General features: G+C 41.4%; 1 protein-coding gene across 1 annotated transcript in view; it reads right to left on the reverse strand.

The window, feature by feature from the left end:
- Positions 1-27,736, reverse strand: part of Dscam1 (Down syndrome cell adhesion molecule 1) — a 1,447,516-nt gene that overhangs the window by 408,105 nt on the left and 1,011,675 nt on the right. Inside the window, exons 29-31 of the mRNA XM_071666240.1 lie at positions 26,971-27,025; positions 25,341-25,402; positions 22,870-22,992 (exon numbers count right to left, since the gene is read on the reverse strand). Of these exons, the coding sequence (XP_071522341.1) occupies positions 22,870-22,992; positions 25,341-25,402; positions 26,971-27,025 (240 nt within the window). The remainder of the gene's footprint in view (positions 1-22,869; positions 22,993-25,340; positions 25,403-26,970; positions 27,026-27,736) is intronic.

Here is a 27,736-nt window from a genome sequence, read left to right on the forward strand (position 1 = left end):
AAAAAAAGGCCACATTCGTTCACACTCACTCTCTGGCTGTCTTTTGTAATGTGCCAAAACCAGAGCTCCCTATCCACATCCAGGCCCCACAGACCTTTCCATGGTTTATCCCAGATGTTTTTCACATGCACTGGTTCCCTCCATTGACAGCATGTCAGACCCATTATTTTCTATCATAATACTTCGTCAGTGTCTTCCGCGTTAGTGAGGTAGCGCAAGGAAACAGACGAAAGAAATGGCCCAACCCAGCTGGTGGCTGATTCATGTGAGAAACTGCAGAAGCTGGTGACTGAGTTTGGTAAAGTGTGTGAAAGAAGAAAGTTAAATGTGAATAAGAGCAAGGTTATTAGGTACAGTAGGGTTGAGGGTCAAGTCATTTGGGAGGTAAGCTTGAATGGAGAAAAACTGGAGGAAGTAAAGTGTTTTAGATATCTGGGAGTGGATCTGGCAGCGGATGGAACCATGGAAGCGGAAGTGAATCATAGGGTGGGGGAGGGGGCGAAAATCCTGGGAGCCTTGAAGAATGTGTGGAAGTCGAGAACATTATCTCGGAAAGCAAAAATGGCTATGTTTGAAGGAATAGTGGTTGCAACAATGTTGTATGGCTGCGAGGCGTGGGCTATGGATAGAGTTGTGTGCAGGAGGGTGGATGTGCTGGAAATGAGATGTTTGAGGACAATGTGTGGTGTGAGGTGGTTTGATCGAGTAAGCAATGTAAGGGTAAGAGAGATGTGTGGAAATAAAAAGAGCATGGTTGAGAGAGCAGAAGAGGGTGTTTTGAAATGGTTTGGGCACATGGAGAGAATGAGTGAGGAAAGATTGACCTAGAGGATATATGTGTTGGAGGTGGAGGGAACAAGGAGAAGTGGGAGACCAAATTGGAGGTGGAAAGATGGAGTGAAAAAGATCTTGAGTGATCGGGGCCTGAACATGCAGGAGGGTGAAAGGCGGGCAAGGAATAGAGTGAATTGGATCGATGTGGTATACCGGGGTTGACGTGCTGTCAGTGGATTGAATCAGGGCATGTGAAGCGTCTGGGGTAAACCATGGAAAGTTGTGTGGGGCCTGGATGTGGAAAGGGAGCTGTGGTTTAGGGCATTATTGCATGACAGCTAGAGACTGAGTGTGAACGAATGAGGCCTTTGTTGTCTTTTCATAGCGCTACCCTGCACACATGAGGGGGGAGGGGGATGGTATTCCATGTGTGGCGAGGTGGCGATGGGAATGAATAAAGGCAGACAGTGTGAATTTTGTGCATGGGTATATATGTATGTATCTGTGTGTGTATATATATGTGTACATTGAGATGTATAGGTATGTATATTTGCGTGTGTGGACATGTGTGTATATACATGTGTATGGGGGTGGGTTGGGCCATTTCTTTCGTCTGTTTCCTTGCGCTACCTCGCAAACGCGGGAGACAGCGACAAAGCAAAATAAATACAAATAAATATATATATATATATTTTTTTTTTGCTTTGTCGCTGTCTCCCGTATTTGCGAGGTAGCGCAAGGAAACAGACGAAAGAAATGGCCCAACCCACCCCATACACATGTATATACATACGTCCACACACGCAAATATACATACCTACACAGCTTTCCATGGTTTACCCCAGACGCTTCACATGCCCTGATTCAATCCACTAACAGCACGTCAACCCCGGTATACCACATCGATCCAATTCACTCTATTCCTTGCCCTCCTTTCACCCTCCTGCATGTTCAGGCCCTGATCACACAAAATCTTTTTCACTCCATCTTTCCACCTCCAATTTGGTCTCCCACTTCTCCTCGTTCCCTCCACCTCCAACACATATAACCTCTTGGTCAATCTTTCCTCACTCATTCTCTCCATGCGCCCAAACCATTTCAAAACACCCTCTTCTGCTCTCTCAACCACGCTCTTTTTATTTCCACACATCTCTCTTACCCTTACATTACTTACTCGATCAAACCACCTCACACCACACATTGTCCTCAAACATCTCATTTCCAGCACATTCATCCTCCTGCGCACAACTCTATCCATAGCCCACGCCTCGCAACCATACAACATTGTTGGAACCACTATTCCTTCAAACATACCCATTTTTGCTTTCCGAGATAATGTTCTCGACTTCCACACATTCTTCAAGGCTCCCAGGATTTTCGCCCCCTCCCCCACCCTATGATCTACTTCTGCTTCCATTGTTCAATCCGCTGCCAGATCCACTCCCAGATATCTAAAACACTTTACTTCCTCCAGTTTTTCTCCATTCAAACTTACCTCCCAATTGACTTGACCCTCAACCCTACTGTACCTAATTACCTTGCTCTTATTCACATTTACTCTTAACTTTCTTCTTTCACACACTTTTACCAAACTCAGTCACCAGCTTCTGCAGTTTCTCACATGAATCAGCCACCAGCGCTGTATCATCAGCGAACAACAACTGACTCACTTCCCAAGCTCTCTCATCCCAACAGACTTCATACCTGCCCCTCTGTCCAAAACTGTATATATATATATATATATATATATATATATATATATATATATATATATATATATATATATATACACACAGACATATACATGTATATACTCATGCACATAATTCATACTGTCTGCCCTTATTCATTTCCGTCACCACCCCGCCACACATGAAATGACAACCCTCTCCCCCCGCATGTGTGCGAGGTAGTGCTAGGAAAAGACAACAAAGGCCACATTCATTCACACTCAGTCTCTAGCTGTCATGTATAATGCACCGAAACCACTGCTCCCTTTCCACATCCAGGCCCCACAAAACTTTCCATGGTTTACCCAAGACGCTCCACATGCCTTGGTTCAATCCGTTCACAGTATGTCGAACCTGGTATACCACATTGTTCCAATTCACTCCATTCCTTGCAAGCCTTTCACCCTCCTGCATGTTCAGGCCCCGATCACTCAAAATCTTTTTCACTTCATCTTTCCACCTCCAATTTGGTCTCCCACTTCTCCTCGTTCCCTCCACCTCTGACACACATTTCCTCTTTGTCAATCTTTCCTCAATCATTCTCTCCATGTGGCCAAACCATTTCAGAACACCCTCTTCTGCTCTCTCATCCACACTCTTTTTATTACCACACATCTCTCTTACCCTTTCATTACTTACTTGATCAAACCACCTCACACCACATATTGTCCTCAAACATCTCATTTCCAGGACATTCACTCTTCTCCGCACAACTCTATCTATAGCCCATGCCTCGCAACCATATAACATTGTTGGAACCACTATTCCTTCATACATACCCATTTTTGCTTTCCAAGATAACGTTCTCGACTTCCACACATTTTCCAATGCTCCCAGAACTTTCGCCCCCTCCCCACCCTATGATTCACTTCCGCTTCCATGGTCCCATCCGCTGCCAAATCCACTCCCAGATATCTAAAACACTTCACTTCCTCCAGTTTTTCTCCATTCAAACTTACCTCCCAATTGACTTGCCCCTCAACCCTACTATACCTAATAACCTTGCTCTTATTCACATTTAATCTCAGCTTTCTTCTTTCCCACACTTTACCAAACTCAGTCACCAGCTTCTGCAGTTTCTCACATGAATCATCCACCAGTGCTGTATTATCAGCGAACAACAACTGACTCACTTCCCAAGCTCTCTCATCCAGAACAGACTGCATACTTGCCCCTCTTTCCAAAACTCTAGCATTCACCCACCTAACAACTCCATCCATAAACAAATTAAAGAACCATGGAGACATCACGCACCCCTACCACAAACCAACATTCACTAAGAACTAATCACTTTACTCTCTTCCTACTCGTACACATGCCCTACATCCTCAATAAAAACTTTTCACTGCTTCTAACAACTTGCCTCCCACACCATATATTCTTAATACCTTCTACAGAGCATCTCTATCAACTCTATCATATGCCTTCTCCAGATCCATAAATGCTACATACAAATCCATTTGCTTTTCTAAGTATTTCTCACATACATTCTTCAAAGCAAACACCTGATCCACACATCCTCTACCACTTCTGAAACCACACTGCTCTTCCCCAATCTGCTGCTCTGTACATACCTTCACCCTCTCAATCAATACCCTCCCATATAATTTACTAGGAATACTCAACAGACTTATACCTCTGTAACTTGAGCACTCACTTTTATCCTCTTTGCCTTTGTACAATGGCACTATGCAAGCATTCCACCAATCCTCAAGCACTCCACCATGAGTCATACATACATTAAATAACCTTACCAACCAGTCAACAATACAGTCACATCCTTTTTTAATAAATTCCACTGCAATACCATCCAAACCTGCTGCCTTGCTGGCTTTCATCTTCCGCAAAGCTTTTACTGCCTCTTCTCTGTTTACCAAATCATTCTCCCTAACCCTCTCACTTTGCACACCACCTCGACCAAAACACCCTATATCTGCCACTCTGTCATCAAACACATTCAGCAAACCTTCAAAATACTCACTCCATCTCCTTCTCACATCACCACTACTTGTTATCTCCTCCCCATTAGCCTCTTTCGCTATTGTTCCCATTTGTTCCCTATATTTACCTCCTTCCAAAACATCTTTTTATTCTCCCTAAAATCTAATGATACTCTCTCACCCCAACTCTCATTTGCCTTCTTTTTCACCTCTTGCACCTTTCTCTTGACCTCCTGCCTCTTTCTCTTATACATCTCCCAGTCATTTGCATTATTTCCCTGCAAAAATCGTCCAAATGCCTCTCTCTTCTCTTTCATTAATAATCTTAATTCTTCATCCCACCACTCACTACCCTTTCTAATCTGCCCATCTCTCATGCTTCTCATGCCACAAGCATCTTTTGCGCAAGCCATCACTGCTTCCCTAAATACATCCCATTCCTCCCCCACTCCTCCCTTATGTCTTTTGTTCTCACTTTTTTCCATTCTGTACTCAGTCTCTCCTGGTACTTCCTCACACAAGTCTCCTTCCCAAGCTCACATACTCTCACCACTCTCTTCACCCAAACATTCTCTCTTCTTTTCTGAAAATCTCTACATATCTTCACCTTCGCTTCCACAAGATAATGATCGGACATCCCTCCAGTTGCACCTCTCAGCACATTAACATCCAAAAGTCTCTCTCGCATGCCTATCAATTAAAATATAATCCAACAAACGCTCTCTGGCCATGTCTCCTACTTACATACGTATACTTATTCCTATGAGTCCACGGGGAAAATGAAACACGAAAAGTTCCCAAGTGCACTTTCGTGTAATAATCACATCATCAGGGGAGACACAAGAGAGAAATATAACAGTCAGTTGATATACATCGAAGAGACGAAGCTAAGACGCCATTTGGTAAACATGTGATTGTCCAAAACATACAACGAGCGTTCATAAACTTATCATTTTACAAATCTTCTCAACAATAAAGTTATCTAATTTGTATAGACCATCACTTATATTAAGATTATAATTCTTTGTGTATTTGATAATAGAAGATTCAATGATATTTCTCTTGGTAATAGAGTTAGAGTTAATAACTGAGATGGCGCTACTCCAGTCAGTACAATGATCATAGTTTTTAACATGATTAAACAAGGCATTTGATTCTTGTCCCGTTCTTATGTTATATTTATGTTGCTTAAGTCTAACAGAAAGATCCTTACCAGTCTGACCAACATAAAATTTGTCACAGCTTCCACAAGGCACTTTATAGATGCAACCAAGAGAATTTTCTGGTGAATTCCTGATTAAGATATTGTTTATAGTATTATTGTTGCTAAAGGCAACATTTACATTAAAGGATCTAAGCAACATGGGAAGCAAAGTGAAATTATTATCAAAAGGGAGAACTAAAAGATTCTTGGTGTCAATGGGAGGTTTGAGCTCAACTCTATAAAATGATTTCTTTGCTAACGTTAGGGATTTATCAATGAAAGATCTAGGGTACTTTAACTTTGATCCAATAGAATATATCTTCTCAAACTCATCATCAATAAACTCTGGACTGCAAATATATAATGCCCTAAGGTACATAGATTGAAATGATGATAATTTAACTCTGTCATGTTGAAATGAGTAATAATGGATATATGAGGATACATTGGTGGGTTTTCTGTATGCTCACATATCCATCATTATTCATCTCAACATGACAGAGTTAAATTATCATCATTTCAATCTATGTTCCTTAGGGCATTACGTATTTGCAGTCCAGAGTTTATTGATGATGAGTTTGAGAAGATATATTCTATTGGATCAAAGTTAAAGTACCCTAGATCTTTCATTGATAAATCCCTTAAGTTAGCAAAGAAATCATTTTATAGAGTTGAGCCCAAACCTCCTATTGACACCAAGAATCTTTTAGTTCTCCCTTTTAATAATAATTTCACTTTGCTTCCCATGTTGCTTAAATCCTTTAATGTAAATGTTGCCTTTAGCAACAATAATACTATAAAGAATATCTTAATCAGGAATTCACCAGAAAATTCTCTTGGTTGCACCTATAAAGTTCCTTGTGGAAACTGTGATAAATTTTATATTGGTCAGACTGGTAAGGATCTTTCTGTTAGACTTAAGCAACATGAATATAGTATAAGAACAGGACAAGAATCAAATGCCTTGTTTAATCATGTTAAAAACTATGATCATTGTATTGACTGGAGTAACGCCATCTCAGTTATTAACTCTAACTCTATTACCAAGAGAAATATCATTGAATCTTCTATTATTAAATACACAAAGAATTATAATCTTAATATTAGTGAGGGCCTATACAAATTAGATAACTTTATTGTTGATAAGATTTGTAAAATGATAAGTTTATGAACGCTTGTTGTATGTTTTGGACAATCACGTTTACCAAATGGCGTCTTAGCTTCGTCTCTTCGATGTATATCAACTGACTGTTATATTTCTCTCTTGTGTCTCCCCTGATGATGTGATTATTACACGAAAGTGCACTTGGGAACTTTTCGTGTTTCATTTTCCCTGTGGACTCATAGGAATATCTTGATCACACGCAAAATTGTGATCCTTTCCAACATATACTTATGTATATCTCTTTTTTTAAACCAGGTATTCCCAATCACCAGCCCTTTTTCAGCACGTAAATCTACAAGCTCTTCACCATTTCCATTTACAACACTGAACACCCCATGTACACCAATTATTCCCTCAATTGCCACACTACTCACCTTTGCATTCAAATCACCCATCACTATAACCCGGTCTTGTGCATCAAAACTACCAACACACTCACTCAGCTGCTCCCAAAACATTTGCCTCTCATGATCTTTCTTCTCATGTCCAGGTGCATATGCAGCAATAAACACCCATCTCTCTCCATCCACTTTCAGTTTTACCCATATCGGTATGTTGACTAAATATGATTGCATTTCGACCAATTTGTAACTTTACAATACTTAATGTCAACTAATCACCAGTAAAAGTATGAAATACAAACCAGAAAATCTGTCCAGTAATACTTCCCAGACTAAGATGATATACCTTATGCATGTGCTTATCCAAAGCAAAGAAGTATCTAGCCCCATCTTAAGCTTCAGGTCTTTTGTGATTAATTTATCAATTGCTATCATAAACTCCCAGTTAAGTAATTTCCCAAGTGTACATATTCTGCTGATTGGCTGCCTGAATAAAAAAGAAAATTCTTTATCTATTCACTTATTCATTATATGTAAGGCTGTAAAGAAGGGCTGCTTGAACTGTGGAAGGGAAAAATATTTTGCACTGACAAGTAGAAAATCCAAGCAGGTCTTATGAGACGAATTTCTTTTTTGATGTTGAAGGCTCCAGTCACAGACAAAAGTCCACATCAATGCTGGGCCTTAATCAACATATGGAGAGAATTATGAAACAGAAAAAGAAAAGACAAGGGAAAGTATATACAGATTTTTGAGAAAGTGAAAAAAACCTGTCTCTTGAAATGTGCCAGGTCACAATTACTAGGATAGACATGAGAAGGTGGAGTTTCAAAACTTCGACATGTAGGGAAAGAGGTAGGTGTCTTAATAGCCCACCCTTGAGTCGTTGATGGCCACACAATAATCAAGTGATGCGGGAGCTTGCTGAGTATTGTGTGGTCTAGCTAGTGGTGGGGGCACACAAGCAGCCAGCTCTCGGGAGCAAGAACCAAAGTAATACCTACAGAAGAGAGAAAAAGAACCAACATTGCAGCATAGGGAAAGGGAGTAAGTTTGGAAGTTAGCCTGGGACAGTTTATAAGTTGGATCACTGTCTACTCAACTCTGTCAAAAGAGGATACAAAGCTAGAACCACCCCAAATGTGAGTAGTAATCCATACAAGGACGAATCAATCCTTTGTATAAATGAGCATCTGTTCTGAAGAGAAGTTTCGACATCTAAACAGGACACCCAGTTTCTTAGAGGAAGACTAAGCTATTCCTGTAATGTGGGATTTCCAAGAAAGAGAGGACATTACAATAATATCAAGTATATTCATTTAGTCAAGAGCTGGAATTACAGAACCATCAAAGAAGAGACAAGTTGCAAGGAGTTTTCGATAGAGAGATGGATAGAAATTGGGTGTTGGAGGCATTAAACTTAAGATTTTGTGTACCCCACTAATATATCCTGTCCAAGTCCAAGTTTACTGAGGAAGCTGTGTCAAGACAAGATGCAGATTGAGTGAGAGAAGAGGGAGCAGAATTGAAGGATGTGGATGAATGCAGTGTTGAGTTGTCACAGTATGAGTGGAGTGCACTGCATTATTTGCGGAGAAAAGGAACTCATTGGAAAAAGGAGAAAGTGTATGTGACAGGACAGAACCTTGAAGAACATTGCTGTTGATGGAGAAAAGTGGGAGGCTGATCCATCAATAACCACAGATGTAGAATGGCTGGAAAGGAAGCTAAATATCAAGGAGCACAGTGAGGGAGGGAAGCCAAAAGAGGGGAGTACAGAGATGAGACCCCAATGCCTTAGATATGTCAAGGGCAACTACATATGTTTCGCCACTAAATGGTTTCTGGGGTTTGACTGTGGATAGCTGGCTCTGGTTCTGGGACATTATACAAATCAGCAAGAAAGTGGATGTGAATAAATGAGGCCATTGTTCAAGTCCTCCCAGCAATATCATGCTTTGGCAGGAAATGGTAAGCATGCAGAAAAAGAAAATATACAGCATTTGCAAAATCTTATTCATTTCACCAGATGGAACTCAGAGGGATGAAGTGAGTCACTGTGTGGGAGGATCTTGTGGATGGGCAAAGATGGGTATGTCTGATGGTATAGCAACTCTGATAGTATTGATGCAAGTTTTGGACCTTAAAAGCAAAAGGATGGAGGATGGTGAATGTACCAGAAATGAAATGACTGAGGACAACAGGTGATGTGAGGCAGGTTGATCATGTAAGGAATGACAGTAATGTAGGGCAGTAAACACAGTATGATTAAGAAAACAAACTAGGGTGTGCTAAAACGTTTTAGACATATGGAGAGGATGTAGAAAGAAAGACTGACAAAGAAGATCTGTGTTAAAGGTGGATTGAGAAAGGTGGAGGGGAGACCAATAAGATGTAAGGAAGAAGTAAAAGAGGCTTTGAGGTATCATGGTTTGAACATTCAAGAGGGTATGAGGTATGCATGGGATAGAAAAGATTAAAGTGATTTGGTGTGCATGGAGATGATACGTCAATGGGATGAACTACGGTCTATGAATCAGCTATGGGTGTGGGCTATGGTTGTGGATGATGGGTTCTGGTTTCAATGAATACCATATGACTGTCAGAGAGTGGATGTGAGCATGTGAGACCACAGTTCATCTGTTCCTGGAGCTACCTTGCCTAGACAGAAAATGAGAAAGCATGATTTTTTAATGTTGGACATTCCTGTCATGAACTAAAATCTACATCAGGGGCCGGACCTTAACTGAATATAGAGATGTTTATGAGAGGAAAAAGGAATACACAAGGAAAAGAATTTACAGATTTTGGAGGAAGTGAAAACCTGCCTTTCAAAAAGTACCAGGTCAGAGTTATTGGGAAAGACATGAAAGGGTAAAGAGTTCCAAAGCTATGAGGTACAGAGGAAGAAACAGTTATCAAAATGGCCGAGCCTTGAGTTACCAAAGACTGTACAGTAATCTTGTGGGGCAGTAGCTTGCTGAGTATTATGCATTCTAGTTAACAGTGGGGGTATATAAAAACCTAAGTAATACCTATAGAAAAGGACAGTGAACCAACACTGCAGCATTAGGCAAGTGGGTTAAGTTTTGATGTAAGGCTGGGAGAGCTGATAAGACGGACTGCTTTCAACTCAACCCTGTCGAACAACGATGCAGAGCTAAAACCACCCCCAGATATGACAGCAGTACTCCAAACAAGGACAGATAACTCTTTATATAAACTGAGCAACTGTTTGGAAGAAATTAAATCTTGACACCTAAACAGGACTCCCATTTCCTTAGAGGGAGATGAGTTATTTCCAAAATGTGAGGTTTCTACGATAGTGTGGATATTAAATTGACAAAAAGTATGTTCAAAGCAGAAAGTTGTGAGGATTTTTTGATAGAGAGATGGGCAAATACTGAGTCTTCAGGGCACTAAACTTAACCAGATTACATCTGCCCTACTGAGCTATCCAGTCCAAGTCTGAGTTTACTGAGGAAGTTGTGTTGAGATGAGATGCAGATCAAATGAGAGAAGGAAAAGATTTGAAGGATGTGGAGAAATGTAGTGTTGAGTTGTCAGCATATGAATGCACAGTAGAAAAAAGAAAAATCATTGATCAAAAGGAGAAAAAAAAAATAGAAGACTGAACAGAACCTTGAGGACCATTGCTGTTGATGGTGAAAGGGGGTGAGGTAGATCCATCAACAACCACAGGGATAAACAGGCCAGAGAGAAAGCTAAATATGAAGGAGGAAACTAAAAGAGTGGAACTTAGAGATAAGATCCCAATGCCACACCTTGTTAAAAGTTTTGGATATATTACAGGTGACAAAATAGGACCCCCAAAATCTTTCAGGAATGATAACCAGACATCAGTAAGATGAGGAACGATGTCACCAGTGGATTTCACCTTATGAAAGCCATACTGGTATTCAGAGAGATTCAAGATCTCTGAGGGCATGGGAGTTGAGGAGGGATTCAAAAACTCTGGAAATAATAGAAGTCAAAGCAACTGGATTATAGTTAAGAAGGGCCAGATTGGTTACCTTTTTCTGGGATAGGATGGATGGGATGTACCAAAGCATGCTTATAATAAGATAAGTTCTGGTTTTGAAAAAGAAATGGAACAGACGAACAAGCACAGGTGCAAGTTCAGAGGCACACTCTCTCAGTACATGGGAATGGATGCCTTCAGGTCCATAAGCCTTACTTGTTTCTGGAGAGAGAGGTGTTTTTTTGAACAGTGTGAAAAGAGATTATGGGGGGGGCATAGGATTGGTAAGAAAAGCATCACATAGTGAAGGAATTCTAAAGTCATTCAAGTTAGAGTTCGAGGAGAAATGAGATCCAAAGAGAGCTGCTTTATATATGGGAGAGACAGTTATAATACCATCAGAAATGAAAAATGTAAGAAAGTTACAGGGACAGAAGTTGTTAAAAATGCCTGGAGCAAAGACCAGAAAGACCTATCTATGGATGGAGAGAACAGATTATAACACTTCTTTAGATACAGGGACACTCTGCCTCATGGATAACATACTTGCAGTGATTACAGGCAGTGATAAATACTGAATGGAAGTCAGAGGAAGGGGAATTTTCCTAAAGCCAACATCCATGATCCCTTGCCTAACTGGCCTCAGAACAGGAACAGCTGAACCATGGATTGGAAGAAGTGTTAGTCTCTGAGGAAGAGAACATAAATGCTTTCATTCCTGCAACAATAACCTTTGCTATGTGTTTGGCAAAGACAAAAGCACCACCACATGAGAGACAGTAGTCTATCCAAGGAGAGAAATTAATTTTTGTAGGTGAATCCAATCATCTTTATTGAGGTGCCAATAATTACATTTAGTGGGGGTTGCTACATAGGAGGTCCTGTTAAAATATATACATTTATGATAGCATGGTCAGAAGAACCACTTTGGAGCTACAGCATAAAGGATTAGAATTGTAAAATAAATCCAAAATAATAGGAGAGTGCTCATAGTAGTCGGGAGTATAGGTGGGGTGGGTGATAATTTGATTTAGCTCATTAAGGAAGGAGAACTTGAGGGCTTCGGTACCCCCACCGTCTATATGAGCTGAGTTCCACCATTCCCTATGGAGAATGTTAAAATCTCCTGTAGAGGATCTTGACGTGTAGGTGATAGCATATGATACCCTCATGGCAGGAGTTTCGATAATCAAAGAAAGTTATAAAATTTGTAGAATTAGGAAAGCAGTAAGGTGAAACAGAGAAAAACAGTATAGTTGAGAGATAGACCTTGGACCAGATTACATCAAAGTTTGGGGACACAACATCCTCAAATAATCTAAGGATAAAAGTTATTGTTGATAGAGATGCTCTGTGGAAGGTATTAAGAATATATGGTGTGGGAGGCAAGTTGTTAGAAGCAGGGAAAAGTTTTTATCGAGGATATAAGGCATGTGTACGTGTAGGAAGAAAGGAAAGTGATCGGTTCTCAGTGAATGTTGGTTTGCGGCAGGGGTGCGTGATGTCTATATGGTTGTTTAATTTGTTTATGGATGGGGTTGTTAGGGAGGTGAGTGCAAGAGTTTTGGAAAGAGGGGCAAGTATGAAGTCTGTTGTGGATGAGAGAGCTTGGGAAGTGAGTCAGTTGTTGTTCGCTGATAATACAGCACTGGTGGCTGATTCATGTGAGAAACTGCAGAAGCTGGTGACTGAGTTTGGTAAAGTGTGTGAAAGAAGAAAGCTGAGAGTAAATGTGAATAAAGAGCAAGATTATTAGGTACAGTAGGGTTGAGGGACAAGTCAATTGAGAGGTAAGTTTGAATGGAGAAAAACTGGAGGAAGTGAAGTGTTTTAGATATCTGGGAGTGGATCTGTCAGCGGATGGAACCATGGAAGCGGAAGTGATCATAGGGTGGGGGAGGGGGCGAAAATTTTGGGAGCCTTGAAGAATGTGTGGAAGTCGAGAACATTATCTCGGAAAGCAAAAATGGGTATGTTTGAAGGAATAGTGGTTCCAACAATGTTGTATGGTTGCGAGGCGTGGGCTATGGATAGAGTTGTGTGGCAGGAGGATGGATGTGCTGGAAATGAGATGTTTGAGGACAATGTGTGGTGTGAGGTGGTTTGATCGAGTAAGTAACGTAAGGGTAAGAGAGATGTGTGGAAATAGAAAGAGCGTGGTTGAGAGAGCAGAAGAGGGTGTTTTGAAATGGTTTGGGCACATGGAGAGAATGAGTGAGGAAAGATTGACCAAGAGGATATATGTGTCGGAGGTGGAGGGAACGAGGAGAAGAGGGAGACCAAATTGGAGGTGGAAAGATGGAGTGAAAAAGATTTTGTGTGATCGGGGCCTGAACATGCAGGAGGGTGAAAGAAGGGCAAGGAATAGAGTGAATTGGAGCGATGTGGTATACAGGGGTTGACGTGCTGTCAGTGGATTGAATCAAGGCATGTGAAGCGTCTGGGGTAAACCATGGAAAGCTGTGTAGGTATGTATATTTCCGTGTGTGGACGTGTGTATGTACATGTGTATGGGGGGGGGGGTTGGGCCATTTCTTTCGTCTGTTTCCTTGCGCTACCTCGCAAATGCGGGAGACAGCGACAAAGTATAAAAAAAAAAAAAATATATATATATATATATATATATATATATATATTTTTTTTTTTTTTTTTTTTTTTTTTTACTTTGTCGCTGTCACCTGCATTTGCGAGGTAGCGCAAGGAAACAGACGAAAGAAATGGCCCAACCCCCCCCCCATACACATGTACATACACACGTCCACACACGCAAATATACATACCTACACAGCTTTCCATGGTTTACCCCAGACGCTTCACATGCCTTGATTCAATCCACTGACAGCACGTCAACCCCTGTATACCACATCGCTCCAATTCACTCTATTCCTTGCCCTCCTTTCACCCTCCTGCATGTTCAGGCCCCGATCACACAAAATCTTTTTCACTCCATCTTTCCACCTCCAATTTGGTCTCCCTCTTCTCCTCGTTCCCTCCACCTCCGACACATATATCCTCTTGGTCAATCTTTCCTCACTCATTCTCTCCATGTGCCCAAACCACTTCAAAACACCCACTTCTGCTCTCTCAACCACGCTCTTTTTATTTCCACACATCTCTCTTACTCCCAAAATTTTCGCCCCCTCCCCCACCCTATGATCCACTTCCGCTTCCATGGTTCCATCCGCTGACAGATCCACTCCCAGATATCTAAAACACTTCACTTCCTCCAGTTTTTCTCCATTCAAACTCACCTCCCAATTGACTTGACCCTCAACCCTACTGTACCTAATAACCTTGCTCTTATTCACATTTACTCTTAACTTTCTTCTTCCACACACTTTACCAAACTCAGTCACCAGCTTCTGCAGTTTCTCACATGAATCAGCCACCAGCGCTGTATCATCAGCGAACAACAACTGACTCACTTCCCAAGCTCTCTCATCCCCAACAGACTTCATACTTGCCCCTCTTTCCAGGACTCTTGCATTTACCTCCCTAACAACCCCATCCATAAACAAATTAAACAACCATGGAGACATCACACACCCCTGCCGCAAACCTACATTCACTGAGAACCAATCACTTTCCTCTCTTCCTACACGTACACATGCCTTACATCCTCGATAAAAACTTTTCACTGCTTCTAACAACTTGCCTCCCACACCATATATTCTTAATACCTTCCACAGAGCATCTCTATCAACTCTATCATATGCCTTCTCCAGATCCATAAATGCTACATACAAATCCATTTGCTTTTCTAAGTATTTCTCACATACATTCTTCAAAGCAAACACCTGATCCACACATCCTCTACCACTTCTGAAACCGCACTGCTCTTCCCCAATCTGATGCTCTGTACATTTTGGGAGCCTTGAAAAATGTGTGGAAGTCGAGAACATTATCTCGGAAAGCAAAAATGGGTATGTTTGAAGGAATAGTGGTTCCAACAATGTTGTATGGTTGCGAGGCGTGGGCTATGGATAGAGTTGTGCGCAGGAGGATGGATGTGCTGGAAATGAGATGTTTGAGGACAATGTGTGGTGTGAGGTGGTTTGATCGAGTAAGTAACGTAAGGGTAAGAGAGATGTGTGGAAATAAAAAGAGCGTGGTTGAGAGAGCAGAAGAGGGTGTTTTGAAATGGTTTGGGCACATGGAGAGAATGAGTGAGGAAAGATTGACCAAGAGGATATATGTGTCGGAGGTGGAGGGAACGAGGAGAAGAGGGAGACCAAATTGGAGGTGGAAAGATGGAGTGAAAAAGATTTTGTGTGATCGGGGCCTGAACATGCAGGAGGGTGAAAGGAGGGCAAGGAATAGAGTGAACTGGAGCGATGTGGTATACAGGGTTTGACGTGCTGTCAGTGGATTGAATCAAGGCATGTGAAGCGTCTGGGGTAAACCATGGAAAGCTGTGTAGGTATGTATATTTGCGTGTGTGGACGTGTGTATGTACATGTGTATGGGGGGGGGTTGGGCCATTTCTTTCGTCTGTTTCCTTGCGCTACCTCGCAAACGCGGGAGACAGCGACAAAGTATAAAAAAAAAAAAAAAAAAAAAAAAAAAAATCTCTCTTACTCTTACGTTACTTACTCGATCAAACCACCTCACACCACACATTGTCCTCAAACATCTCATTTCCAGCACATCCATTCTCCTGCGCACAACTCTATCCATAGCCCACGCCTCGCAACCATACAACATTGTTGGAACCACTATTCCTTCAAACATACCCATTTTTGCTTTCCGAGATAATGTTCTCGACTTCCACACATTCTTCAAGGCTCCCAGGATTTTCGCCCCCTCCCCCACCCTATGATCCACTTCTGCTTCCATGGTTCCATCCGCTGCCAGATCCACTCCCAGATATCTAAAACACTTAACTTCCTCCAGTTTTTCTCCATTCAAACTTACCTCCCAATTGACTTGGTCCTCAACCCTACTGTACCTAATAACCTTGCTCTTATTCACATTTACTCTTAACTTACTCTTTCACACACTTTACCAAACTCAGTCACCAGCTTCTGCAGTTTCTCACATGAATCAGCCACCAGCGCTGTATCATCAGTGAACAACAACTGACTCACTTCCCAAGCTCTCTCATCCACAACAGACACACCCCTGCCGCAAACCTACATTCACTGAGAACCAATCACTTTCCTCTCTTCCTACACGTACACATGCCTTACATCCTCGATAAAAACTTTTCACTGCTTCTAACAACTTGCCTCCCACACCATATATTCTTAATACCTTCCACACAGCATCTCTATCAACTCTATCATATGCCTTCTCCAGATCCATAAATGCTACATACAAATCCATTTGCTTTTCTAAGTATTTCTCACATACATTCTTCAAAGCAAACACCTGATCCACACATCCTCTACCACTTCTGAAACCACACTGCTCTTCCCCAATCTGATGCTCTGTACATGCCTTCAACCTCTCAATCAATACCCTCCCATATAATTTACCAGGAATACTTAACAAACTTATACCTCTGTAATTTGAGCACTCACTCTTATCCCCTTTGCCTTTGTACAATGGCACTATGCACGCATTACGCCAATCCTCAGGCACCTCACCATGAGTCATACATACATTAAATAACCTTACCAACCAGTCAATAATACAGTCACCCCCTTTTTTAATAAATTCCACTGCAATACCATCCAAACCTGCTGCCTTGCCGGCTTACATCTTCCGCAAAGCTTTTACTACCTCTTTTCTGTTTACCAAATCATTTTCCCTAACCCTCTCACTTTGCAAACCACCTCGACCAAAACACCCTATATCTGCCACTCTATCATCAAACACATTCAACAAACCTTCAAAATACTCACTCCATCTCCTTCTCACATCACCACTACTTGTTATCACCTCCCCATTTGCGCCCTTCACTGAAGTTCCCATTTGCTTCCTTGTCTTACGCACTTTATTTACCTCCTTCCAGAACATCTTTTTATTCTCCCTAAAATTTAATGATACCCTCTCACCCCAACTCTCATTTGCCCTCTTTTTCACCTCTTGCACCTTTCTCTTGACCTCCTGTCTCTTTCTTTTATACATCTCCCACTCAATTGCATTTTTTCCCTGCAAAAATCGTCCAAATGCCTCTCTCTTCTCTTTCACTAATAATCTTACTTCTTCATCCCACCACTCACTACCCTTTCTAATCAACCCACCTCCCACTCTTCTCATGCCACAAGCATCTTTTGCGCAATCCATCACTGATTCCCTAAATACATCCCATTCCTCCCCCACTCCCCTTACTTCCATTGTTCTCACCTTTTTCCATTCTGTACTCAGTCTCTCCTAGTACTTCCTCACACAAGTCTCCTTCCCAAGCTCACTTACTCTCACCACCCTCTTCACCCCAACATTCACTCTTCTTTTCTGAGAACCCATACAAATCTTCACCTTAGCCTCCACAAGATAATGATCAGACATCCCTCCAGTTGCACCTCTCAGCACATTAACATCCAAAAGTCTCTCTTTCGCACGCCTGTCAATTAACACGTAATCCAATAACGTTCTCTGGCCATCTCTCCTACTTACATACGTATACTTATGTATATCTCGCTTTTTAAACCAGGTATTCCCAATCACCAGTCCTTTTTCAGCACATAAATCTATGAGCTCTTCACCATTTCCATTTACAACACTGAACACCCTATGTATACCAATCATTCCCTCAACTGCCACATTACTCACCTTTGCATTCAAATCACCCATCACTATAACCCGGTCTCGTGCATCAAAACCACTAACACACTCATTCAGCTGCTACCAAAACACTTGCCTCTCATGATCTTTCTTCTCATGCCCAGGTGCATATGCACCAATAATCACCCATCTCTCTCCATCAACTTTCAGTTTTACCCATATTAATCGAGAATTTACTTTCTTACATTCTATCACATACTCCCACAACTCCTGTTTCAGGAGTATTGCTACTCCTTCCCTTGCTTTTGTCCTCTCACTAACCCCTGACTTTACTCCCAAGACATTCCCAAACCACTCTTCCCCTTTATCCTTGAGCTTCGTTTCACTCAGAGCCAAAACATCCAGGTTCCTTTCCTCAAACATACTACCTATCTCTCCTTTTTTCACATCTTGGTTACATCCACACACATTTAGACACCCCAGTCTGAGCCTTCGAGGAGGATGAGCACTCCCCGCTTGACTCCTTCTTCTGTTTCCCATTTTAGAAAGTTAAAAAAAAAAATACAAGGAGGGGAGGATTTCTGGCCCCCCGCTCCCGTCCCCTCTAGTCGCCTTCTACGACACGCGAGGAATGCGTGGGAAGTATTCTTTCACCGCTATCCCCAGGGATAATATATATATATATATATATATATATATATATATATATATATATATATAAATATATTTTTTTTTCTTTTTTGCTTTGTCGCTGTCTCCCGCGTTTGCGAGGTAGCGCAAGGAAACAGACGAAAGAAATGGCCCAACCCACCCCCATACACATGTATATACATACGTCCACACACGCGAATATACATACCTACACAGCTTTCCATGGTTTACCCCAGACACTTCACATGCCCTGATTCAATCCACTGACAGCACGTCAACCCCGGTATACCACATCGATCCAATTCACTCTATTCCTTGCCCTCCTGTCACCCTCCTGCATGTTCAGGCCCCGATCACACAAAATCGTTTTCACTCCATCTTTCCACCTCCAATTTGGTCTCCCACTTCTCGTTCCCTCCACCTCCGACACATATATCCTCTTGGTCAATCTTTCCTCACTCATTCTCTCCATGTGCCCAAACCATTTCAAAACACCCTCTTCTGCTCTCTCAACTACGCTCTTTTTATTTCCACACATCTCTCTTACCCTTACGTTACTTACTCGATCAAACCACGTCACACCACACGTCCTCAAACATCTCATTTCCAGCACATCCATCCTCCTGCGCACAACTCTATCCATAGCCCACGCCTTGCAACCATACAACATTGTTGGAACCACTATGCCTTCAAACATACCCATTTTTGCTTTCCGAGATAATGTTCTCGACTTCCACACATTCTTCAAGGCTCCCAGGATTTTCGCCCCCTCCCCCACCCTATGATCCACTTCCGCTTCCATGGTTCCATCCGCTGCCAGATCCACTCCCAGATATCTAAAACACTTTACTTCCTCCAGTTTTTCTCCATTCAAACTTACCTCCCAATTGACTTGACCCTCAACCCTACTGTACCTAATTACCTTGCTCTTATTCACATTTACTCTTAACTTTCTTCTTTCACACACTTTACCAAACTCAGTCCCCAGCTTCTGCAGTTTCTCACATGAATCAGCCACCAGCGCTGTATCATCAGCGAACAACAACTGACTCACTTCCCAAGCTCTCTCATCCACAACAGACTTCATACTTGCCCCTCTTTCCAAAACTCTTGCATTCACCTCCCTAACAACCCCATCCATAAACAAATTAAACAACAATGAGACATCACACACCCCTGCCGCAAACCTACATTCACTGAGAACCAATCACTTTCCTCTCTTCCTACACGTACACATGCCTTACATCCTCGATAAAAACTTTTCACTGCTTCTAACAACTTGCCTCCCACACCATATATTCTTAATACCTTCCACACAGCATCTCTATCAACTCTATCATATGCCTTCTCCAGATCCATAAATGCTACATACAAATCCATTTGCTTTTCTAAGTATTTCTCACATACATTCTTCAAAGCAAACACCTGATCCACACATCCTCTACCACTTCTGAAACCACACTGCTCTTCCCCAATCTGATGCTCTGTACATGCCTTCACCCTCTCAATCAATACCCTCCCATATAATTTACCAGGAATACTCAACAAACTTATACCTCTGTAATTTGAGCACTCACTCTTATCCCCTTTGCCTTTCTACAATGGCACTATGCACGCATTCCACCAATCCTCAGGCACCTTACCATGAGTCATACATACATTAAATAACCTTACCAACCAGTCAATAATACAGTCACCCCCTTTTTTAATAAATTCCACTGCAATACCATCCAAACTTGCTGCCTTGCCGGCTTTCATCTTCCGCAAAGCTTTTACTACCTCTTCTCTGTTTACGAAATCATTTTCCCTAACCCTCTCACTTTGCACACCACCTCGACCAGAGTAAACAAAGCGGAAGTGGATCATAGGGTGGGGGAGGGGGCGAAAATTCTGGGGGCCTTGAAGAATGTGTGGAAGTCGAGAACATTATCTCGGAAAGCAAAAATGGGTATGTTTGGAGGAATAGTGGTTCCAACAATGTTGTATGGTTGCGAGGCGTGGGCTATGGATAGAGTTGTGCGCAGGAGGATGGATGTGCTGGAAATGAGATGTTTGAGGACAATGTGTGGTGTGAGGTGGTTTGATCGAGTGAGTAACGTAAGGGTAAGAGAGATGTGTGGAAATAAAAAGAGCGTGGTTGAGAGAGCAGAAGAGGGTGTTTTGAAGTGGTTTGGGCACATGGAGAGGATGAGTGAGGAAAGATTGACCAAGAGGATATATGTGTCGGAGGTGGAGGGAACAAGGAGAAGAGGGAGACCAAATTGGAGGTGGAAAGATGGAGTGAAAAAGATTTTGTGTGATCGGGGCCTGAACATGCAGGAGGGTGAAAGGAGGGCAAGGAATAGAGTGAATTGGAGCGATGTGGTATACCGGAGTTGACGTGCTGTCAGTGGATTGAATCAAGGCATGTGAAGCGTCTGGGGTAAACCATGGAAAGCTGTGTAGGTATGTATATTTGTGTGTGTGGACGTATGTATATACATGTGTATGGGGGGGGTTGGGCCATTTCTTTCGTCTGTTTCCTTGCGCTACCTCGCAAACGCGGGAGACAGCGACAAAGTATAATAAAAAAAAAAAAATATATATATATATATATATATATATATATATATATATATATATATATATATATATATATATATATATATATGGATTTGTATGTAGCATTTATGGATCTGGAGAAGGCATATGATAGAGTTGATAGAGATGCTCTGTGGAAGGTATTAAGAATATATGGTGTGAGAGGCAAGTTGTTAGAAGCAGTGAAAAGTTTTTATCGAGGATGTAAGGCATGTGTATGTGTAGGAAGAGAGGAAAGTGATTGGTTCTCAGTGAATGTAGGTTTGCGGCAGGGGTGTGTGATGTCTCCATGGTTGTTTAATTTGTTTATGGATGGGGTTGTTAGGGAGGTGAATGCAAGAGTTTTGGAAAGAGGGGCAAGGATGAAGTCTGTTGGGGATGAGAGAGCTTGGGAAGTGAGTCAGTTGTTGTTCGCTGATGATACAGCGCTGGTGGCTGATTCATGTGAGAAACTGCAGAAGCTGGTGACTGAGTTCGGTAATGTGTGGAAGAAGAAAGTTAAGAGTAAATGTGAATAAGAGCAAGGTTATTAGGTACAGTAGGGTTGAGGGTCAAGTCAATTGGGAGGTGAGTTTGAATGGAGAAAAACTGGAGGAAGTGTAGTGTTTTAGATATCTGGGAGTGGATCTGGCAGCGGATGGAACCATGGAAGCGGAAGTGGATCATAGGGTGGGGGAGGGGGCGAAAATTCTGGGGGCCTTGAAGAATGTGTGGAAGTCGAGAACATTATCTCGGAAAGCAAAAATGGGTATGTTTGAAGGAATAGTGGTTCCAACAATGTTGTATGGTTGCGAGGCGTGGGCTATGGATAGAGTTGTGCGCAGGAGGATGGATGTGCTGGAAATGAGATGTTTGAGGACAATGTGTGGTGTGAGGTGGTTTGATCGAGTGAGTAACGTAAGGGTAAGAGAGATGTGTGGAAATAAAAAGAGTGTGGTTGAGAGAGCAGAAGAGGGTGTTTTGAAATGGTTCGGGCACATGGAGAGAATGAGTGAGGAAAGATTGACCAAGAGGATATATGTGTCGGAGGTGGAGGGAACGAGGAGAAGAGGGAGACCAAATTGGAGGTGGAAAGATGGAGTGAAAAAGATTTTGTGTGATCGGGGCCTGAACATGCAGGAGGGTGAAAGGAGGGCAAGGAATAGAGTGAATTGGAGCGATGTGGTATACCGGGGTTGACGTGCTGTCAGTGGATTGAATCAAGGCATGTGAAGCGTCTGGGGTAAACCATGGAAAGCTGTGTAGGTATGTATATTTGCGTGTGTGGACGTATGTATATACATGTGTATGGGGTGGGTTGGGCCATTTCTTTCGTCTGTTTCCTTGCGCTACCTCGCAAACGCGGGAGACAGCGACAAAGTAAAAAAAAAAAAAAAAAAAAAATATATATATATATATATATATATATATATATATATATATATATATATTTTATATATATATATATATATATATATATATATATATATATATATATATCTTTCTTTTTTTCTTTTAAACTATTCACCATTTCCCGCGTTAGCGAGGTAGCGTTAAGAACAGAGGACTGGGCCTTTTATGGAATATCCTCACCTGGCCCCCTCTGTTCCTTCTTTTGGAAAATTAAAAAAAAACGAGAGAGGAGGATTTCCAGCCCCCCGCTCCCTCCCCTTTTAGTCGCCTTCTACGACACGCAGGGATACGTGGGAAGTATTCTTAATCCCCTATCCCCAGGGATATTATATATATATATATATATATATATATATATATATATATATATATATGCTCAATTTACTCTCAAGTTTTACTGAGTTCCACCTGCAAGAGGATACACAACTAGTGTAATGTCACCTTTGCCAAGACTGCATCTTTGGGGGCATGATCTCAACAAAGAGCTTTTCACTCAAAAGAAGTCTACATTTCTCAGTTACTGGAGGTAAGACAGCCTTGGCAGTAGGAACCTTTAGAAAGATCCTGAGAAACACAGGCTCTTTCATAGAAAATGGTCCAAGGGATATAACCAAAATAAGAACAAAGGAGAGATAGGTAGCATGTTTGAGGAAAGGAGCCTGGATGTTCTGGCTATCAGTGAAACAAAGCTTAAGGATAAATGGGAAGAATGGTTTGGAAATGTCCCAGGAGCAAATTCAGGAATCGGTGGACAAGAGCATAGGAAAGCATAAAAACTACTGCTGAAGCACAAGTTATGGGAGTGCATGAACAAGTGTGAGGAATTGAGCTCTAGACTCGTGAGGGTAAAAATGAAGGTGGACAGCAAGGGATGGGTGGTTATTAGTGCTTATGCACCTGGCCATGAGAAGAAAAACCATGAATGGCAAATGTTATGGGAGCATCTGACTGAGTGTGTCAGTAGTTCAGATGCAAGAGCCTGGGTATTATTGATGAGCGATTTAAATGTGAAGGTGAGTAATGTGGCAGTTTAGGGTATAACTGGGTAGCCTGGGGTATTCAGTAAAGTGACTGGAAATGATGAACTGTTTGTGGAGAAGTGTGCTGAAAAAGGACATACACAATCATACATATGTGAGTAGGAAACATGGTCAGTGGGTATCATTAGATTACATTTCTAAATGATAAGCATGTAAAAGAGGCTTTTGGATGTGAATATGCTGAAAGTTTCTTCACCAAACCACTCTCCTTGACTCTTTCATTTCACATACCAACCCAACCCAAACACCCTACATCTGCCACCCTATTACCAAACACATTCAACCATCCTTCAAAATACTCCTCCTCATTTCATCACCACTTGTTACCACTTTCTGCTTTGCCCTCTTCAGTGATGTTCACATTTGTTCTCTTGATTTTTTGCACATTAATAATCTCCTTCCAAAAAGCCTTCTTATTCTCCCAAATGTTCACTTAACTCGCTCACTCCCACTCTCACTCACCTTCTTTTACAAACCCTGTACCTTCCGCTTGACTTTCTGTCGCTTTCTTGTATACATCTACCAATTTGAACTTCATTTCTGTAAGTACTGCCCATACACCTCTCTTTTCTCTTTCACTAGCAACTTCACTTTTGTCATCCTACCACTTACTTCCCTTTTTAATCTGCTAACCTCCCACTTTTCACATTACATCCATCTCTCACACATGCAAGCATTTCTTCCCAAAATACCCCCCATTCCCCAACCACACCCTAAGCTTCATGTAATCTTACCTTTTGCCATTTTACACTCAATCTTTTCCTGGTATTTCTTCACACAAGAGTCTTTTCCAATCTCAATTACTCTTACCAGTCTCTTTTCACCCATAAGATTTCCTGTTTTATGAAAACCTCTATAAATTTTCACCCTCATCTCCAAAAGGTAGTAATTAGGCATCCCACCAGCTGCCCCTCTCAGCATACTCACATACAAAAGTCTCTCTTTTACACTCCTTTCCATTAATATGTGATCCAGTAATGCCTGCTGACCATCTTTCCTACTCCTATACATATACTTGAGCATATCCCTCTTTCCAAATCAGGTATTCTCTATTACCAGTCCTTTTTCAGCAGAGCTCCATAAGCTGTTCAACATTTCCACACAATTACTGAAAACTTAACCACCTCAATTATACCCTCAACTGCCAAGTTACTCATCTTCACATTTAAACCATCTATAACTAATATCCATTCTCTTCTATGACACTGATGACATATTCATTCAGCTGCTCCCAAAATACTTGCCCCTCATGATCTTTCTTCTCATTACCAGGTGCACAGGCACTATAATCACCCATCTCTTGCCATCCACTTTTGTTTTTACCTACATCAGTCTAAAGCTCACTTCCTTACACTCTGTCATACACTTTTGCACTTTTTGTAACTCCTGCTTCAGCGGTACTGCTACTGTCCTGTCACCAACCCTTGACTTTATTCCCAAAACATATCCAAATAATTCATCTCCCTTTGTCCTTGAGCATTGTTTCACTCTGATCCAGAACATCTAAGTTTCTTTCCTTAAACATACTACCTATCTCTTCTCTTTTCTCATCTTGGTTACTTCCACACAAATTTAGATATCCCAGCCTGAGTCTTCAAGGAGGATGAATGCTTCCCACTTGGCTTTGTCTTCCGTTCTATCTTTCAGAAACTGAAATATAAGAAAGGGAGGGCTTCCAACCCCACACTCCTACTCCTTTTAATCACCTTCTATCACATGCAGGGAATATGGAGGTAGATTTTCTCCTCCCCTATCCCAGGGATAAACAACTCAACATATTGTACCTCTGTAATTTGAATACTCCCATTTGTCCCCCCTTGCCTTTATACAATGGTGCTATACAGATATTCTGCCAATCCTCAGGTACCTCACCATGATCCATGAACACTTCTTAGATCAAAGAGAGGGATGTGCAGACTGTGTTCTTTGTCTGCCTGAAAGCTTTTGACATAGAGGTTGATTAAAAAGCCAGATCTACAGGCAGGATTAAGGGGTGGGCTCCTTCACCTAATTGGAAGGAAGGAAAAGACTGCAGGTAAGAGGTACATCCTGGAATTAGGATGGGATTACAAGCAGCATGCCATGTGGTTCAGCCCTGGGCCTACTGCTGTTCTTGGTAAATATAAATGACTTGCCTGATTGACTCATTTCATATCTAAACATGACTGTGGATCATGCCAAGATCATGAGGGAAATAAGGGTCACCATTGCATTAGCCTATGAGGGAACCTGGAGAAACTCCAAAGTTGGTCAGATAAATGAAAGATGAGATTCAATCCAATTAAGTGCAAGATGATGAGGATGGGGCAGAGTGGAAGAAGACCTCAGGTGAGATTATCACATAGTGGGAAATGAATTACAGGAATCTGCATGTGAAAGAAGGTCTAAGGGTTGACACTGCCAAGTTTATCATATGAGCTACACATCAGGAGAACTCTGAAAGAACACTGTCTACGGGCAAATATAAGAATTGCATTCAAATAAATGGACAAAAACATATTCACAAATTACTCACAACATATATCAGTCTAAAACTGGATGATAACTGATAAGACTGGTATGTGCACCTAAAGAAGCACTAAGGTCTAACAGAGAGGGTACAGCGAAGAGCAACTAAGATGGTATGTTAATTAAGAAAACTGAGCTACAACGAGAAGTTGAGGGTTACAAGGCTGTCCACCATGGAGGAGAGGGGAGATAGGAGGGACCTGATAACAACCTTCAAGTTTCCAAATCAGCCAGATAACAGTGACTGAAAACAAATCTTTAGAGTTGCAGCACCACAGTAACCAGAGGCCATAACCAAAAGCTAGGTATAAAGTTTGTTAGAGAGGATGCTATGAAGTACTGGTGTAGTGCTAAGGTGGTGGATGGATGGAATAAACAAACCAATGAGGCAGCAAATGCTGGCACTTTACAAGGTACCGCACTGTACAGCTGCCTTTCCTCATTTCATCTCGTGTAAAGCTTTCATAATCTTTTCTCTTTTCACCTTACCAGTTGCCATGCCCCATTCACATCACATACCTCCCCAATCCAAATACCCTTCATCTGCCACTCTGTTATCACACGTTCAACTACTATTTTTGTTTAAAACAAGTCAATGGCCAGACTATTTACCTCTGCTACCTGTTCCTTAGCTCACTCAGTTCACTGATTTTATGAGACACTTAAGTTGCTCAATGTTCCACCATAAATAAATTATATGGAAATAAAAAAAGCTACATTGTTGCATTTTTTTTTTTGTCATTTACATACATGTTAAAAATTCAAACTTTCCATCATTCAACAACTCTATGCCATAGCACATAAAAAAAGAAAATTATTAAGCAAAGTTAAGCAAGAATGTGTCTCAAAATCAAATCAGTTTGCCACATCTACAGGCTGCACCACAGGTGTGAATTTGAAGTTTCCTTCATATATTGTTCTTGAATTTTTTGTTCACAAGAATCTGTCCACATCCTGGAACCACTGCCCTTCTTGATTTATGTAAATGACTTACCTGAAGGATTGGACTCATACCAAAATATGGATGTTGATGAAGCTTTCTGTAATTCCTGTGTGGTAATCAGCCACATGAATATCGATCATTATAAAGTGGAAGTATGGTGTAAGGAAGCATGGAGAGGTTAAAGTGTTGGCAAGAGAGAGGATAAATCAGAAAGAATGCAAAGGAGGGTGACAGAAAGTTTATATGAAAGTGCAATAAACGTAAAGATGCAGTCACGTGTGAATGCGGTGTTTAAAATGTATAGAGAGAGACTGTTAAAAGTTGTAAATTTTGAAGTTGGATAAAAGGTTTGAGGTATAAGAATAAAAGGCAAAATGCATGGTGGAAAGATGAGATCAGAAATGCTGTGGAAGAAGAGGAAAAGGCATATGATGGATTGTTCTAAAGGAATGTACCAATGGAAGTTCAGCAAAGGAGGAGAGAAGAATATAAGATCTGCAAAAAGAATGTTAAGAGGCTGATAGAGAAAAGCAAAGAAAGAGTAGATGAAAATTTTAAAAGAAAATTGAGCAGAAAGCTTTAAGAAAAAAATCTGCCGCAAGGAGGTGAAACAAGAAAAGAGATGGATGTAACATGTGAGGAGTATGGTAGGGGAGTTGAAGAATCAAAAGAACAAAGCGAAAGGAAGATGGAAAGAGTGTTTTAAAGAACTGATGAATGTGAAAGAAGGGGAGACAAAAGTTGTTCCATGCACAGATATATAAGGTGGAAGGAAAAGGACACAAGCGCAGTAGTCTGTAGCAATAAGGGAGGTGAA

The sequence above is a fragment of the Panulirus ornatus genome, chromosome 11, assembly GCF_036320965.1.
Source record: "Panulirus ornatus isolate Po-2019 chromosome 11, ASM3632096v1, whole genome shotgun sequence".
Taxonomy (NCBI): Eukaryota; Metazoa; Arthropoda; class Malacostraca; order Decapoda; family Palinuridae; genus Panulirus; species Panulirus ornatus.